At 45.7% G+C, this 15,870-nt stretch overlaps 2 protein-coding genes across 4 annotated transcripts in view; one reads left to right on the forward strand and one right to left on the reverse strand.

Annotated features, from left to right (window-relative positions):
• Positions 1–2,137: 2,137 nt before the first annotated feature.
• On the reverse strand, positions 2,138–10,622 carry mecp2 (methyl CpG binding protein 2). Its single transcript, XM_089004658.1, has 6 exons — positions 10,466–10,622; positions 6,891–7,032; positions 5,808–6,004; positions 5,537–5,730; positions 5,321–5,457; positions 2,138–4,339 (listed from the first exon to the last, which is right to left on the reverse strand). Exons 1-6 carry the CDS (start codon positions 10,495–10,497, stop codon positions 2,561–2,563), a joined length of 2,481 nt encoding a protein of 826 aa, XP_088860784.1. The 5' UTR covers positions 10,498–10,622; the 3' UTR covers positions 2,138–2,560.
• irak1 (interleukin-1 receptor-associated kinase 1) overlaps positions 10,002–15,870 on the forward strand; it is a 38,450-nt gene continuing 32,581 nt past the window's right edge. Inside the window, exons 1-3 of one of the 3 annotated variants that reach the window (XM_089004682.1) lie at positions 10,002–10,457; positions 12,171–12,338; positions 12,413–12,538. In XM_089004682.1, coding sequence (XP_088860808.1) covers positions 12,242–12,338; positions 12,413–12,538 — 223 coding nt within the window. In that variant the 5' untranslated portion in view covers positions 10,002–10,457; positions 12,171–12,241. Of the gene's footprint in view, positions 10,458–11,135; positions 11,472–12,170; positions 12,339–12,412; positions 12,539–15,870 lie in introns of those variants that run through there. The other 2 variants (XM_089004669.1, XM_089004674.1) reach the window with 2 other exon arrangements.

Genomic DNA, 15,870 nt, shown 5'->3' on the forward strand with positions numbered 1-15,870 from the left:
TTTGGTTCGTCCGCCAAAAACTAGTTAGTTAGCCAAGACTATATGCTCTCGAATGTAATGTTTTTGAGGCGAAAGGTTTGTGAGCTAAAGCGTTCGTAAACTGAGGTATCACTGTACTTTTAAGCGCAAGTCTTCAAATGTTTGAAATCAGGTGTTTGGACAAAGTGTATAACGGTTAGCTCCTAGTTTGGGGCCACTGGAAGAGGTGAGAAAACAAACAAGATCTTTGATGAAGCCATTCAACTGAAAGAAGCGTTTTTTTGTCAGCAGTCCAGTCACATGCTATATCTTTCTGTTCATTACATTGAACTTTAAAGGACAACCGACGTCTCTGGACAAGTTGTGTCCATAATTTGTAAAATGGCTTCAAATGACTTCTACTGAGCGTATTTTACAAAGATTCCACCGCATATAGCAATATTTTACGTTTTAAGACTTGCGCTGAATATTCATGAAGTCTTGTTTTCGAGTTGATGACGATCCCCATGTGATGTCACGTTTGGACCGCCCCTGACCGTGAAAGCGACATACAATGCATTTGGGTACTCAATATTAAATATAAAAGTCCTGTTTTTGAGTCGGTGACGAGTCCGTACGTGACGTCACTAAAGGACCGCCCTTTACCGTAAAAAAGACGCATTGTAGCGGTCCTTCAATGTATTTTGCTGTACTTGTTTGGTCTGGGGACCTCGTGTTGAACCCAAAAGCCGCCAGAAGGCCAGAAGAGGGTGTCCAAGCGCCATATAAGGAATTTATCAGCGTGTGGAAACGGAGGTGGCCACAGGAGGTCGCCATTTTGTGCTTTTTTTGGGTGAGAGATTTTCCCCCAATGTTGCCTCAAAATGGCACAAATAAATTCTTTAATCGATTGCAAACATGTATGCTTTCCTCTTCAGAACTATTTGAATCATATTCATCACTGGATGTGGAACAAAAAAGCATATTCTCCGAATCTGAAGCCATTGTTTTGATTCACTAGCAATGCAAGACGTCTTGGCGTGACATCACGAACTGGGGGCGGGACTTTCTGAAAATGCCCAAATCACAGCTCAATTTTTGGCAGATTTTGGACACTAAGTCATTTTTATTGGTGTTTTGCATTTGACTAGAAATATCATACTGCGTGTTTTGGGTATTTTAGATGCTATAAAATGTTTTTCTGGTGTCTGTTAAAAAACAAAAAAGTGACGTCGGTTGTCCTTTAAAGCTGTTAAAGACAAAATCAAATATCCAAATACAAAATCAAAGAAACAGGGTATATTCCCCAAGTAACATATTGTTGATGTGGACTCAACTGTTTGTTTTCAGTTTCAAACTGCTTCCCCGATTCGTCCACCCAAACGAGCAGGACACCACAGCTGCCTTTTGATTATGTACACGCACGCACAAGCACACACACACACACACATTGACAGACTTGAAATCTATACAGGTAACATCCGACTTACGACCGGGTTCCGTTCCGACAAAACAGTTGTAAGTCGAACGGTCGTAAGTCGAAAACCATTCAAAATGGCTGACGTGACGTTTACACGACAGGATAGTATATGATGTCAATTGCTGTTTTTAAGCAACATTTTCAATCGAATTCTATTATATGCCAAACTAAGCAGTTTGGTATATAATAGAATTATATATATATATATATATATATATATCTCGTTCACTTATACATTTGATCACTTTTAGTGTCATTTTATATTTCGTATTATAATTTTTATTACTGTATACCTGTATACCAACCATTCAACTACCTGTAATACAGTAAAGTCTCGTTATATCGATATCGGATATATAGATAGTCCCGGTTATATCGATACTATTTCTATGCCCGCACGGAGAAAATTACATGCAAACAGGGTCGCATATTTCGATAGTCCCAGTTATATCGATATTTTTTCGGACTCCCTTGAATATCGATATAACGAGACTTTACTGTATATACAAAACTGTTTATTGTACAGTTTAATTATACATTTTATACTAAACTTTTAGTGTCTGCGCACACACGTTCTGTTGACCCAAATAAGCACGGCTTCCCACGCATGCGCAGTGTTGTAAAATCGTCAGAAAAGGTCGCCCGACATACACGCTGGGACTCAGGCGGACAACGAAGGTAAAAAGCAGTGTGCAGTACTACAGGAGATGTTGCCGAGACGGTATCTGCGCTGTATAACTACTGTATTGAGTGTAGTCGCGCAGTAGATTGCTGTGCAAGAGTGAGATGCTGGTTGGCCAAAATTGTAGTATGCGTTGCCGGATCCTAGCGCATTGCGGTACCATTAAAAAAAAAAGGCTCTGGCGGTTGTGGTCGTAAGTACGGGTGGCCATATGTCGCGCCGGTCGTAAGTCAGATGTTACCTGTATTTTCTTTTTTTCCTAAAAAAATGACAGCATCCATTCTCAGTCATCGTCAGTGCTAGCGTTACGCTCATTTCATTGACAAAAGTGAAAAGGTGGTTCCGTGGAACAACAGAGCACAAAGACGGAGGAATAGCCGTCACTGGTAACAAGTCAGTCCACAAAAAGGGCAAAATCCACTTCCAAACGCACCCACTGATCAGCTGACTCTTTCACTGACGGCAGTCCGAGATTCCACCGTTTCTTCTCGGCCGGGACAGGGAACGGCTGATGGGGAGACCAGTCCCCTGTTCTCGTCCACCTCCTCCGAATCTGCCTGTCGCCGCGCCCTGTCTTCTGCCTCGGACACAAGACTGACACTGCCTTCTGTCCCTAGTCCTCCGGGAGGATCGGAGCGAATTGAACTGGAAGGCATCGCAGTGCTGTTGGACTCCCCAGTTGGGTCTTTGTTTTCTGAAACATGTCCTGCTTCGGCTCGTACTTCGGTTCTGGACCTCCCCTCCTGGCTGCGAGTGGGGGGTGTGGTGCTCAGGTCTTGAGGCTGCTCGCTTTGTTGAGCAGGGACCGTGTTGGGTCTCACGCGGCGAGATTGTTGTTGGGATGGTGATTGTTGCGATTGAGGCCTGGGCATCTGTGGTTGGTTCTGATGCAACTGTTGCGGTGCTCGGGCAGGCAGGGGCCTGGACTCTGGTAAAGAGAGTCTGGTGTGTGGTCTGCTTTGAAGTTGGTGGTGCGAAGGGGGTCTGATCTTTGTTGAGAGTTGAGTCTGTGTTGGTGAACTGGACAAAATTTGGGTTTGGGCAGAGGTTCTGGACTGTATTTGTGGTTCGGCTGCGTGATGCATCCTGATCTGAGTTTGGAGTTGGGTAAGTGGTTGAGTCTCAAAGTGGGCTCTGGATTGGGTTTGAGACTGGAGCGTTCCTGGGGGTTGTGGATGAGGATTCTCTGTCTGTGGAGGCTGGACATGCGAGACTGAAGCAAGCTGAGTTTTGTGTTGGACTGATGGTGAAGTTTTGTCGGGATGTGGCTGAGTGGGGGAATTCCTGATGGGGGAGAAGTGAGTTTCTGGAACTTGAGACAGAGCTTGGCTTTGAGTTGCATGTGAGGTCTGCAGAGGCTCCAGTGGGCATGGTTGAGGCAAGGGCTGTGAAAGCGGAGGTGGTTTGGGCTCACTGGACTGGGATTCAGCATGTAACTCACTTTTAGGTCGGGACTTGCAGGCGGGTCCAGATGCTGGATGAGGATGATGCAGAGGGGACCCCTGTCGGTGGCGGCCATGATGATGATGATGATGATGGTGATGATGATGTTTGTGTGGTGAGCGCTCCTTCCTTTTGTGGCTTTTGGATGGACCTGTGCTAGTGCTACTGCTACTACTCCTTGCATCTTTTCCTCCCAAATCATCAATGTCTTCACTCGCTTCCTGGTCTTGGCTATCTGCTGGCCCACTCTTCTCCTTGTGATTTCTCCCTTTGTGCGATTTATGTCCGTGCGAGTGACTTTCTTGGGGAGGAGAGGACGGCCTCTGGGATTGGGATTGGCTCCCTTCCAAAGAGGCGAGTTGGATAGTTTGCGTGGATTCTTTCTGACTGGATTCGCCCTCGGAGGGCGCCGTATTTCCAGGTTCGGTGGTGCTAGACGTTGCTTTCTCTCTCTCCTCAATTGTCTCTCTCGTTTTGCGTTTTTTGATGGGTAGGGCTGTTTCCTGGACGACAGCTTTGCTGGAAGACTCCTTCGTGGCTCTGCGTTTGGCCTCAGCGGCCATGATGGCGGCGGCGGCATAGCTCTCTGCTGCTGACATACCCGAGAGTGATGCTGACGAGGAAGATGTCATGGCCGCTGTAGCAGCTGCTGAAACCGAGGCCGGTTTCCTGCCACGTTTCTGAGTTGTAGTCTGCTGGGGGGCAGGAGGATCTGGTTGTGATTTCCTTTTCCTGCCTGAACGTGACTTGACTGGTGGCAGGGCAGGAGCTAACATCTGAAAGGCAGTCACCACGCCCACAAGTCATACTCTCTTTTAAAGAACACATACCAACACGATGTCCTGAATACAGTGATACTTCCGCATAACGCTTTAGCTCAAACGGTTTGCCCCACAAACATTAAATTCGCAAGAATATAATCTTGGCATACCAACTAGTTTTCGGCGAACGAACACCAAACCACACGGTCGAACAGCGCCACGGTGGCTGGTGGACTAGTTTTCGGCGGACGAACAGCAAACCACACGGTCGAACAGCGCCACAGTGGCTGGCAGACTAGTTTTACACACGCCCTTTCTTTGAGTGTAGACGTGGTTTGTTATCGAGGATACTTATGCTATTTTGGGACCAAAAAAGACCCCACCACAGGCTAGTGTTAAGCAAAAGAGGACACAAAAGAAAATTAGTCAAGCCGAAGATCATCAAAAAACACCAACGAAATGTGCATTATGCAGTATGCTAAGTTGACCATTGCTATGTGTGGCAAAGGGTGTTTCTGTGTTGTCTAAGCAACGGTCTCAGACAACAAAATAGGTTGAAAAACTTCTGTTGATTTGGATTAACGAAAAGCATCTAGAAGTGGACAGTGTGAGTGAGGATATTATCACCCAAAAAGCACGGCAACTTCACTCGGATATCATCAAGAGGCAATGACATCAACGACCATCACAAAGGTAAATAAAACTACTTTATTATCCAGGACAGATTATTTCTTTAATTACAATACAATAGCACATTTATTATACATAAAATAAGGTATATTTGTGTAGTTTTAAGGCTTATTTAGGAGAAAATTATGTTTTAGGGGGACCTGGGAACTGATTATTTTAATTTTAATGGTTTCTTATGGGAAATAAATGTTTGGAAGATGATTTTTGCCTTACACACACTTTTTGGGACAAATTAAGTTCGTGAGCTGAGGTATCACTGTATTCTCATATGATACGTGGCATTCTTGAAAACGCCACACTTCGCACCTTGGTAGTGGTGGGCGTGGTCTCACCGGTGGACTCCACCTTGCCATGTGGCATTTTAACCATCAGTCTTCCAGGAGATTTCTCAACAACACGCTTCATAGCTACACCCTCCGTAACCTGACGGGTCTTCCCACTGCCTAAACATAAAGCACACATAGGCCATTACCAGGTATGTGTTTGCACAATTAAACATTGTACACTGCCACCATTTTGTACCTTTGGGCCTTCCACGGCCTCTACCGGAAGGTTTGACAACCTTTAATGTCTTGGGAGGTTTCTTCTCCCGGCGGGAAGGGCTTCCGCGTCCTGTCACGGTGAAGTCGAAATCGTTGGGGTCAGTCGTGGTGTCACCGACCTTCTGGAAGTATGCGATGAGCTCCACCTTGGACCGGAAAGCCTTTCCCTCCGAGCTTTGCCGCAAAATAAGAGCTCCTAGCTCATGTCGGCAAGAACAGGATAGGCGCACCATGTTGACAGTGCATCTTACTTGATCAGGTAGACGTCAAACTTCCCTGCGGAGCGTCCAGACTTCCTCTGCTTGAGCTTGCGGGTCCAGCCGACGGGCAGCGATGGGTCGTTGTAGAGCGGTCCACGATCTCGGATGATGGAGCGCCGCTGCCTGGGAGATTCCGCAGACTCGCTCCAGGTTGCTGCTTGCGACGGCCCCGCCACTGGCTCTGACGGCTAGCAGAGAGGCACCGACAATACACGGACAGTGATACCTCAGCTTACGAACGCTTTAGCTCACGAACGTTTCGCCTCATGAACATTACATTCGCGAGGATGTAGTCTCGGCTGATGAACTAGTATCTGTGGACGAACCAAAACACTGTGCCACAGTGGCTGGTGGACTAGTTATCGTCACCCCCTTCTTTGAGTGCAGACGTGGTTTGTTATCGAGTACTATTAGTACTTTTAGTACTTTTATGGGAGGGAAAAGCCGAAGAGGACACAAAATAAGCAGAAAAAGGAGATCATGGAAAAACACCAACGAGGTGTGCGTTTGTGTGACTTAGCATCCCAGTACCAGTACGCTAAGTCGACCATTGCTACGTGTGGCTAAGGGTGTTTCTGTGTTGTCTAAGCAACGGTCTCAGACAATAAAATAGGTTGAAAAACTTCTGTTGATTTGGATTATCGAAAAGCAGCTAGCAGGGGACAGTGTGAGTGAGGGTATTATCACCGAGAAAGCACGGCAACTTCACTCGGATATCATCAAGGGGCAACTACATCAACAACCATCACACAGGTCAATAAAACGCCTTGATTATACAGTACAGTTTATTTTTTTTCATTACAATACAATAGCACATTTATTATCCATAAAACAAGGTATATTTTGTGTAGTTTGAAGGCTTATTTCGTAGAAAATTGTGTTTCATGGGGACCTGGAAACGGATTATTCTCATTTTAATGGTTTATGATGGAAAGTAAATGTTTGGAAGACGAACTTTTCGCCTTACACACTTTCTGGGAACCAATTAAGTTTGTGAGCTGAGGTATCACTGTATACTTCACAACCACGTTCCGTGATCAAAATCATGACGCTGTTGGTACCACCTTTACTCACCGAGGTCTGTGACTCCGCCCCTAATGAGGGCAAGGGCTCCTGAAATTTGGACACCTGTTCAACATTGCCCCGAACCTTCGAAGCTTTCTTAGTCTTACTGTGTGGCCATTCTCTCTCTTCCTGGCCCTCTGTGGCCTCCTCTCTGCGGAAAACAGATGACATTGCACAAATAGATGAGTTACAAAATAATCAGTGACAAGTATCGATGAGAAGGTTTCTTGTTCTTTTATAACAAGGATTTTGTTGTTTTACAACAAAATCCTTCATTAAACCGGTCTGGTGGGTGAGGTTCAATTTGGATCGTTCATACAATAGCCTGCTTAGGCAAAACAGGTTAGGCAACATTCGTAATGCTGATGAGGTGATACCGGTGGGAGTGGGGGAAATGGGCCAGTCGTTAGTCAGGAATGTAGGAACAATCAGTGGGGCCACAGGGAGTGGTCCTCTGCTCCCCCCAACCTGAGAGTAGGGACCTATCATAGCTGTATCCGGCGCCGCCATGGCTGGACATTAGGGATATATATATATATATATATATATATATATATAGGGCCGATACAACCAGTCAGACTTTAGTTCACTGACGAAGCCTCTTGGATAGGAGGCGAAACGTCCAAAACCTTCTAATTCGTACAGATGATGGCTGAAGAAACCTTCTCGTCGGTGGACCACTCCTGTACGACTGAGAGCTTACACAGACGCAGTGACAAGTATGTGCGGAAAAAGTCATTGGCTCAGTGTCACTCTCGAGGACTTGCACACGACAAGAATCAAGACAAGAATGTGCGAAAGGAAAATCCGACTGGACCCTCCGCACCCTGCCCGCCACCTTTTCCAGCGACTCCCTTCAGGTTCTATAAAAGCTTAGTCCAAAACATTGTCATGCATAACTGCAGAGATCTCACTCCCATCACCATTTTGTTTTTGTGGTGGCTCCTATCTTCAGGACATTTACAACACCCGCCTCACCCGCAGAGCCATCAGGATCGCTGGCGAGCCCACCCATCACTCACACAGCCGCTGCTCACCCACAGACAAACTTATCCTGTGACTATAAAGTGACTTTGAGAGTTGCTTAGGAATGAAATGTATTTATTAGTAGTAGTAGTAGTAGTAGTAGTAGTCGTAGTCGTAGTCGTAGTAGTAGTAGTAGTACGTCTACGGGGGGCCCGGTAGTTGAGTGGTTAGCACACCGGCTTCACAGTGGAGAGGTCGCTGGTTCGCGTCCCGGTCCCGCCTCCCTGTGTGGAGTTTGCATGTTCTCCCCGGGCCCGCGTGGGTTTTCTCCGGGTCCTCCGGTTTTCTCCCACACTCCAAAAACATGCATGGCAGGCAGATTGGCCACTCCAAATTGTCCCTAGGTGTGAGTGTGACTGTTGTATGTCTTTGTGTGCCCTGCGATTGGCTGGCAACCAATTCAGGGTGTCCCTGAACCACCAGTGACCCTCATGAGGAATAAGCGGTACGGAAAATGGATGGATGGATATTACGTCTACTACAAAAGTGTTGTGGTTGAATTCTGAATGGCATTACATCAGAGGGGTTGAACAATAGTGTGTATTTTTGATGAAGTTGTCACCACTTCACTGAGCCCAGCACTGCTGGCAGGGGTCTGCACTGGGCACTGGTTTGAGGTGAGGATGATGAAGTTGAAGCAGAAGTTAGCAGTGTGAAGTCCCATCCTGCTCCAAACAATCTACTATCGTCCCAGTTCCAAAGAAACCAGCACCCTCGGGATTGAACGACTATAGACTCTGACGTCTGTGGTCATGAAGTCCTTTGAAAGCCTCGTGCTGAACCACCTAAAGAACATCACCGGACCTCAGCTAGATCCTCTTCAGTTTGCCTACCGGGCAAACAGGTCTGTGGAGGATGCAGTCAACATCGGACTGCACCACATCCTCGACCACCTTGACAACACAGGAACCTACGCAAGGATCCGGTTTGTGGACTACAGCTCTGCGTTCAATACCCTCATAGCAGAACTCCTCATCGCCAAACTGGGAAATATATCATCCTCAACACAAGCCACGAGCACTGGAGCCCCCCAGGGATGCGTCCTGTCTCCATTGTTCTTCTCTCTCTCTAAATGAACGACTGCACCTCAACGCACACAGCTGTCAAATTCATAAAGTTCGCAGACGACACCACAGTCATCAGTCTTATCAAAGACGGCGTTGAGTCTGCGTACCGACAACAAGTGGAGCAGCTGGAGCTCTGGTGCAGCCGTCACAACCTAGAGCTGAACACGCTCAAGACAGTAGGGATGATTGTGGACTTCAGGAAACATCCATCACCACAGCCACCGCTCACACTATCCAGCTGCCTTGTGTCAACCGTTGAGACCTTCAAGTTCCTGGGAATCACAGTCTCCCAGGACATGAAGTGGGAGGTCAACACCAACTCTGTCTTGAGAAAGGCCCAACAGAGAATGTACTTCCTGAGGCTGCTAAAGAAACATGGCCTGCCACAGGAGGTGCTGCAACATTTCTACACGGCTCTCATCGAATCCATCCTTTGTTCTTCCATCACCGTTTGGTTCGGGGCAGCCACAAAAATGGACAAAATCCGACTTCAACGGAGGGTTAGGACGGCGGAAAAAAATAATTGGCACCGTCCTACCCACTCTCGAGGTCTTGCACACTGTAAGAATCCAAACTAGGGCGCGGAAAATCCTACTGGACCTTCCGCACCCTGCCCACCACCTTTTCCAGCTACTCATCTCAGGCAGGCGCTACCGATCCATGCGCACCAAATCCAGCAGACATTTAAACAGCTTCTTCCCCCAAGTCATTAACTCTTTGAACTCTTTCAACAGTAGCCCAAATGGAACTGTATAGTGTACACTTAGCAATTTTTTGATGATGATACTCGTGCAGCATGTTCTACCGGAAACAAATTCCTTCTGTGTTCTACATACTTGGCAATAAAGATGATTCTGATTCTGAAAAGGTGAGCCGGTTTGGAAAATAAGTCATACACGTGAGGTAAAGTCACTCACTTTCAGCAGCTTTCCGTTTGCCCCCCTAAACTGTGACCATGTCTCGATGGGGTTTAAGTGGTGACAACAGGAGGCGCATGTGACGCCTGGCTCAGCAGTACTTGGGCTCAAAGGATGCTGCTGGCCGGAAGGGTTATGGGCATGGAACGCTAAGTCTCGAGCTTCATGAATACAAATCACTCGCATTGAAACACACTTGAGTAACTAACTAGCTAATAGGATACAAGACACCTGCGTGGTCATTTCATTGAGAGCCCGAGGGCGGAAGGCAGCAGGCGGGCATGACATCGCCATCCCGCGGGCCAACCGACCAGCGTGTACGAACGTCTGCCTGCCCAACTCAGGGTCCGAGGGGCACTCGGTGAAGCGGCGCGGAAAGCGGGAGGAGAAATCGGGAGATAAAGTAGACACGAAGCTGGAAGTTGGTGACGTATGCCAGTTAAGATCGCAACGCCGAGAAAGGCCGGTGTCAAATAAACGCACTTCGGAGTGAAATCAAAAAGACGACAAAAAGATGGCGGAGGCGCAAGACAAGCAGCGTTTTACCAGAGGATGAAATATATAGCGTACGTACATTCTTTCCTCCTCGCTCTCCACGGCAGCCATTTTTGTTTAAATAAATAATTTTATTACCAAAAAAAGCCTCAAAATATCTGCTGTACCCTACCCCCTCCAACTCCTTTTCCAACCACCGTCACTTCGTCAACATCGCGAGATGAACACTGAAATGTCGAGTGGCGAAGGCGTCATTAGATCTCGCGAGACTTTGAGCCAGAGTCCCACTGAGACGGCGAGTCCATTCACTTCGATGGAAAACGGTCTCATAAAATAACATAAAATGTTCTCAAAACATTAAAAAAATAAATACTCAGAAAAAAACGTAAAAATAATGATGTTAACAACGATGGTAATTGCACTAATAATACGAATACAATGATGAGCAACTCATTTTCTAATCATCGTATCCTCCTATGGGAGGTGCGAGAGCCCATCCCAGACGTCTTCGGGCACGAGGCCGGGGACACCCTGAACTGGTTCCAAGCCAATCGCAGGACATGCATAGCCGGACCACCATTCGGCTCACACTTACACCTCGAAATATTATTATTATTATTATTATTATTATTATTATTATTATTATTATTATTATTATTATTATTATTATTATTATTATTATTGGAACTGAGACGCGGTCAAAATGCTAAATTTATTTTGGCATGCCGGCTACCGGAAGTGGCTCCTGCTGGTGCACACTGGTAAACATCATGTCCGGAAGCAACCCAACCGGGACTCCTCGAATCCGACGGGCTAGTCACATTTAGCACATATGAGTCCGAGCCATCCAGGTCCGGATGGAAGCGGCTCCGCTGGCATCTTTTTCTTTGGGCTGTTAGCTTGTTAGCATGCTAGCGCTCCGAAGTCAGTCAGTCAGTCCACTTTCATTGAGAGTTGAGGTTTCCTTCAGAAAATGTCCCAAGGCGACGGCAGAAACTACTTTATACACAACTTACCAGCATCAGTCCAGTGGGAGTTCTGCCGGGTCATGGATGGACTGTCAGACCGAGACTGGACTCGCTTTGGTGAGTGGCAACCCGAGTTGGAACTGGACGGAGGTTTTGTTAGTGCGTCTAAATTAAAAAAAAAAAGAAAAACGACGAAAACTGAGAAACCTTGAGAAGTGAGTCACGGACGGGAGAATGCCCGTTCTATGATGATCAAGTTCCAATGGATGCAGATGTGGAGTGGACATCATTTTACACGATACAGTAATCCCTCGTTTTTCACGGTCAGTGAAGACCAGGACCACCCGCGATAGTAGAGTTATATAATAATAACCCACGCCATAAGATAGAGGGGGGTGCTGGGCAGGACTACGAAGATGCATAGCATTTAATCGTACCACTGTGGGGACATTTGCAATGTACTGCAGCAAAATTGAAAGGGGTGGGGAATTGTCAAAAAGAAGGAAAAAAAACAAAGTATTGTATGTACAAATAGAAAATATCAGAAGACTGAAACTGCACAAAAACGTTTCGTAAAAAGACCTATACATAGTGCAAAGTATAAAAATACAGAAAAAAAGCAGATAAAACATAGTTATATGATATATACAATATATGTAGTCTGGGATAGAGTTTATACACATCTTGACCCTAATTGCAAGTCTGGGATTCGATGGTTGGATTTAGGTTGATTGGGGTTGGATGGACGGATGGTTGGATATTCCTGAGGGCCTTCTCCGACATCACTTGAGGCCATTTTGAAATGTCTTGTTTTAGCTTCAGCGGTCCTTGGAGATCAAGTCGGCGTGCGCTTAGCTGAGAAGAAGGAGAGGCGGACAGACGAGGTCATGAGCCAATGGGGCAACAGGAACGGACGCGTTGTTGAGCTGCTGGACCTGTTGGAGCATCAGCGGCTTCTCCGCGCCAGAGACGTCATCCTTCACTGTGCGTCTTCTGACCTCTAACCTCTGTACCCGTCACATGATGAGTGTCAAATATGATTTTGTTTTTCTGCATAGGGGTGACATCTTTCAAGGCATCTTCACTCGTTCCTCCTCCGGTGAGTCTATCCCATATGGATCCTTCCCCCATATCGGCGGCGGCTCTTCCTGCAATGGCAACCCGCATCATCGGCAAGACTTCGGGTATGACATGCAACTTGAATCCTGCACAAAGCAAAAAAAAAAAAAATAATCCAACACATATTATACAGACATCGAGTGGAATCGAGGAAATAATAATAATAATAATAATAATAATAATAATAACAATATTAATAACAATAATAATAATTGATAGGACTATTTATATATGCAATAAATAGTCCTATCAATAATAATGATAATAATAATAATAATAATAATCATCATCATCATCATCATCATCATCATCATCATCATCATCATCATCATAATAATAATAGCAAATTTCATTTATAAACCCCTTTCAAAACTCTCAAGGTCACTTTACACCCGGAAGTAACTCAAATAGATTGAAAGCTAGCTAGCTAATGGACAGCGAATAAATAGCTAATGGATGCCAGATAGCCAAAAGCTAGCCAGCTACCAGTCACCCAGCTAGACAGATAATAGCTCGCCAGCTGGCTAATGGATAGCGAATAAATAGCTAATAGATAGACAGCTAACAGCCAGCCAGCTAGACAGCTAATAGCTAGCCAGCCAGATAGCTAAAAATATTTTTTTTTTCACACAACCTCATAAGTACTTTCTGAATCGTGTGACTACTAGTCTATATGCTTGCCTCGCAGCAATGTAAACAGTGAAAGAGCATATTCACTTGTTAGATTCTTATTAAGATAGCAGAAGAATTGAAAATCTACAAAGCGTGTTTTTCCCACAACAAACCGTGGATTAATCCCGGCATGAAAGCCCTCCTGAAGGAAAAGAAAAGGGCTTTTGTGTCGGGCAACAGAGAGGAACTGAAGGCTGTGCAGATCCAACTGAGGAGGAAGAGCAGAGAGGGGAAGAAGGCCTACTGGTGGAAATGGAGGAGCAGCTACAAGCCAGCAATGTCGCTGGTGTCTGGAAGGGCCTGAAAAACATCTCAGGCCATAAAAGCCCAGTGACATTGAACGAAAAAGACAAAGACTGGGCAGATCAACTCAACCGCTTTTACAATCGATTTGACAAGGCGCCTGTCGCCCCCGGCCCACTGTCAACTCCACCTGTAGCTGCACCTGCACCAACTCTCACTGTGGACTTCCCCTTCCTGGCCCCTCTCACGACCAGCTTCCCGCAACCAACAACTGCCCTCCCAACCGTTGCCACACCCTCAGCCGCCACTCTGCCTCCTGGTTCCTGCCTGTCATTCACAACTGCGCAGGTGAGGAACCAACTGAGGAGGATGAATGTGAGGAAGGCAGCAGGTCCGGACAACATCATTTCCCGACTCCTCAAGACCTGCTCCGACCAGCTGTGTGTCATTGTCCACCACATGTTCAACCTGAGCCTGAAGCTGGGCAAAGTTCCACAGCTGTGGAAAACGTCATGCCTGGTCCCAGTGCCCAAGATTGTCAACCCAAATGAGCTCAACCGCTACAGACCGGTGGTGCTGACGTCTCACCTGATGAAGACGCTGGAGAGACTCGTCCTCGCCCACCTGCGACCGCTGGCAAGCTCATCACCGGACCCGCTACAATTTGCCTACCAGCCCAGCATCAGTGTGGAAGACGCCATCATCTACCTCCTCCACTGTTTTTTTTTTCTTGTTTGAGTGCCGATAAAGCGCTGGCCATGGCCTCTGGCAATGGTTTTTTCCTTTCCACAAGGGGGCAGTAGTTCCCTTTTTTCCATGTTCGCGCTTTGTTCCAGCTTCAGCTGTTGTTAAATTGCTATATAAACCAATATGTATATATTGCATTGTATTTTTCTACATCCACCCCCATTTTAAGCTCATATAACTCCAGACCCATCTCATTTATGAATTAACTCTTTTTTTATGATGAAAGAAGAGAATCAAAGGTCTCTTACGCCATATTGAATGTTTATATAGTCCTGAAAGTCAATATTCTGCTGATCCAGGAATTCAAGTGACTGACAAAAACCCTGGCACTGGAGTGGACACATTTTTGCACATTGCTTGGTAGTAAATTAGTTAAATACAACAAGAAAATGAATGAAAGAAGCTGGAAGACAATTTGAAATGATTTCATCAGAATTCATGGACAAAATGTCATTCACATTAGTCTGTGATTCAAATATTTTTAGGCCAGCAGAGAAGGCCTTGCAGGCCCTGATGTCCACCACTGGTTTAAGTACAGTACCTTTTGCATTCCCCGTTTTAGATCGAAACCGTATATGGGGAATGATTTGTGGGTGGGGGAGGGCGTTAAGGAACAGCGATCGTATAATGACACCTATAGAAACGTCGTTCGCGCCGACATAATGAAATTCAATTCAATTCACCGAAGAAACACATTTTGCAATGTGGAAGGAAGCAGGAGTCCCCGGAGAAAACCCTGGGAAACACTTACACACCCGAAAAAAAACAACAACGCAAACGCCACAGAGAAATTCAAATGTCCTGCCTTTGAAGTATGAGGACGATAACACTGAGCAACCCTTCAGCTGACAACAACATTGTTTACTCCATGTTTTATGAACATTTTTGTGTTGATGTTTGTGTCGTCGGAAAAACTCGTGAATACAGTGATACCTCAGCTTACGAACTTAATTGGTTCCCAGAAAATGTGTGTCGGCAAAACGTTCATCTTCCAAATATTTATTTCCTTTAAGAAACCATTAAAATGAGAATAATCTGTTCCCAGGTCCCCATAAAACATATTTTTCTACTAAATAAGCCTTAAAACTACACAAAATAGAACTTATTTGCAGAATAATAGAATTAGGGACTGCAAGCTACAGTAAACACTTAGCAAGTAAAGTGCAACCCTCCAGTCATTTTTTCGTGTTGCTTGGCCTCATTTTCAGAATCGAGGATTACATATATACATTGAAATAATTTTCTAAACTGGACTTTCAATCGAAACAGGAGATAATAATTAAAGGAAGACCAACACTGGAGCTAAAAGGTTTGCTTCAGACAACGGGACAGAATACTCGCTCTTTTCAGACGGACTGGTACACACGAAAAGGCTGGCTGTGTGGATGTCCAGCAAGAAACCACCTTTTCTGCTTTTCCTGCCTTCTGTTCTCAACTTATGACAATATCTGGACTCAAATGGGATATTGTGACCTAAAAAATTTACAACGGAGCCTCATCAAACATGAGCGGTCGACCGCGCACATCCAAAGTCAAATCGCGCTAAAAATATCTGGGATGTCCAGGATCGACTTGGGTTTGGATGAACAGCGAAGACTCAACATCAGCATCCACAATGCTAAGGTAAAGGAGAACCGGGAGATTTTAAAAGATCTCATCAATGCCACCTGCTTCCTCGCCAAACAACAGCTGAAGAAAGATAAGGAAAGCTTCTACAAAGACTTTATCGATGCCT

Source organism: Hippocampus bargibanti, linkage group LG01, assembly GCF_051943395.1.
Source record: "Hippocampus bargibanti isolate YZ-2025 linkage group LG01, ASM5194339v1, whole genome shotgun sequence".
NCBI lineage: Eukaryota > Metazoa > Chordata > Actinopteri > Syngnathiformes > Syngnathidae > Hippocampus > Hippocampus bargibanti.

What these genes read in the sequence shown, in the direction of transcription:
- mecp2 (XM_089004658.1), bottom strand. Translation starts at nt 10,497, where the DNA reads ATGGCTGCCGTGGAGAGCGAGGAGGAAAGAAT. An exon ending in TTTGACGTCTACCTGATCAA is followed by an intron (nt 5,731 to 5,807) that starts GTAAGATGCACT and finishes TTTGCGGCAAAG; the next exon opens with CTCGGAGGGAAAGGCTTTCC. An exon ending in CCACGCCCACCACTACCAAG is followed by an intron (nt 4,340 to 5,320) that starts GTGCGAAGTGTG and finishes ACTGCCTTTCAG; the next exon opens with ATGTTAGCTCCTGCCCTGCC.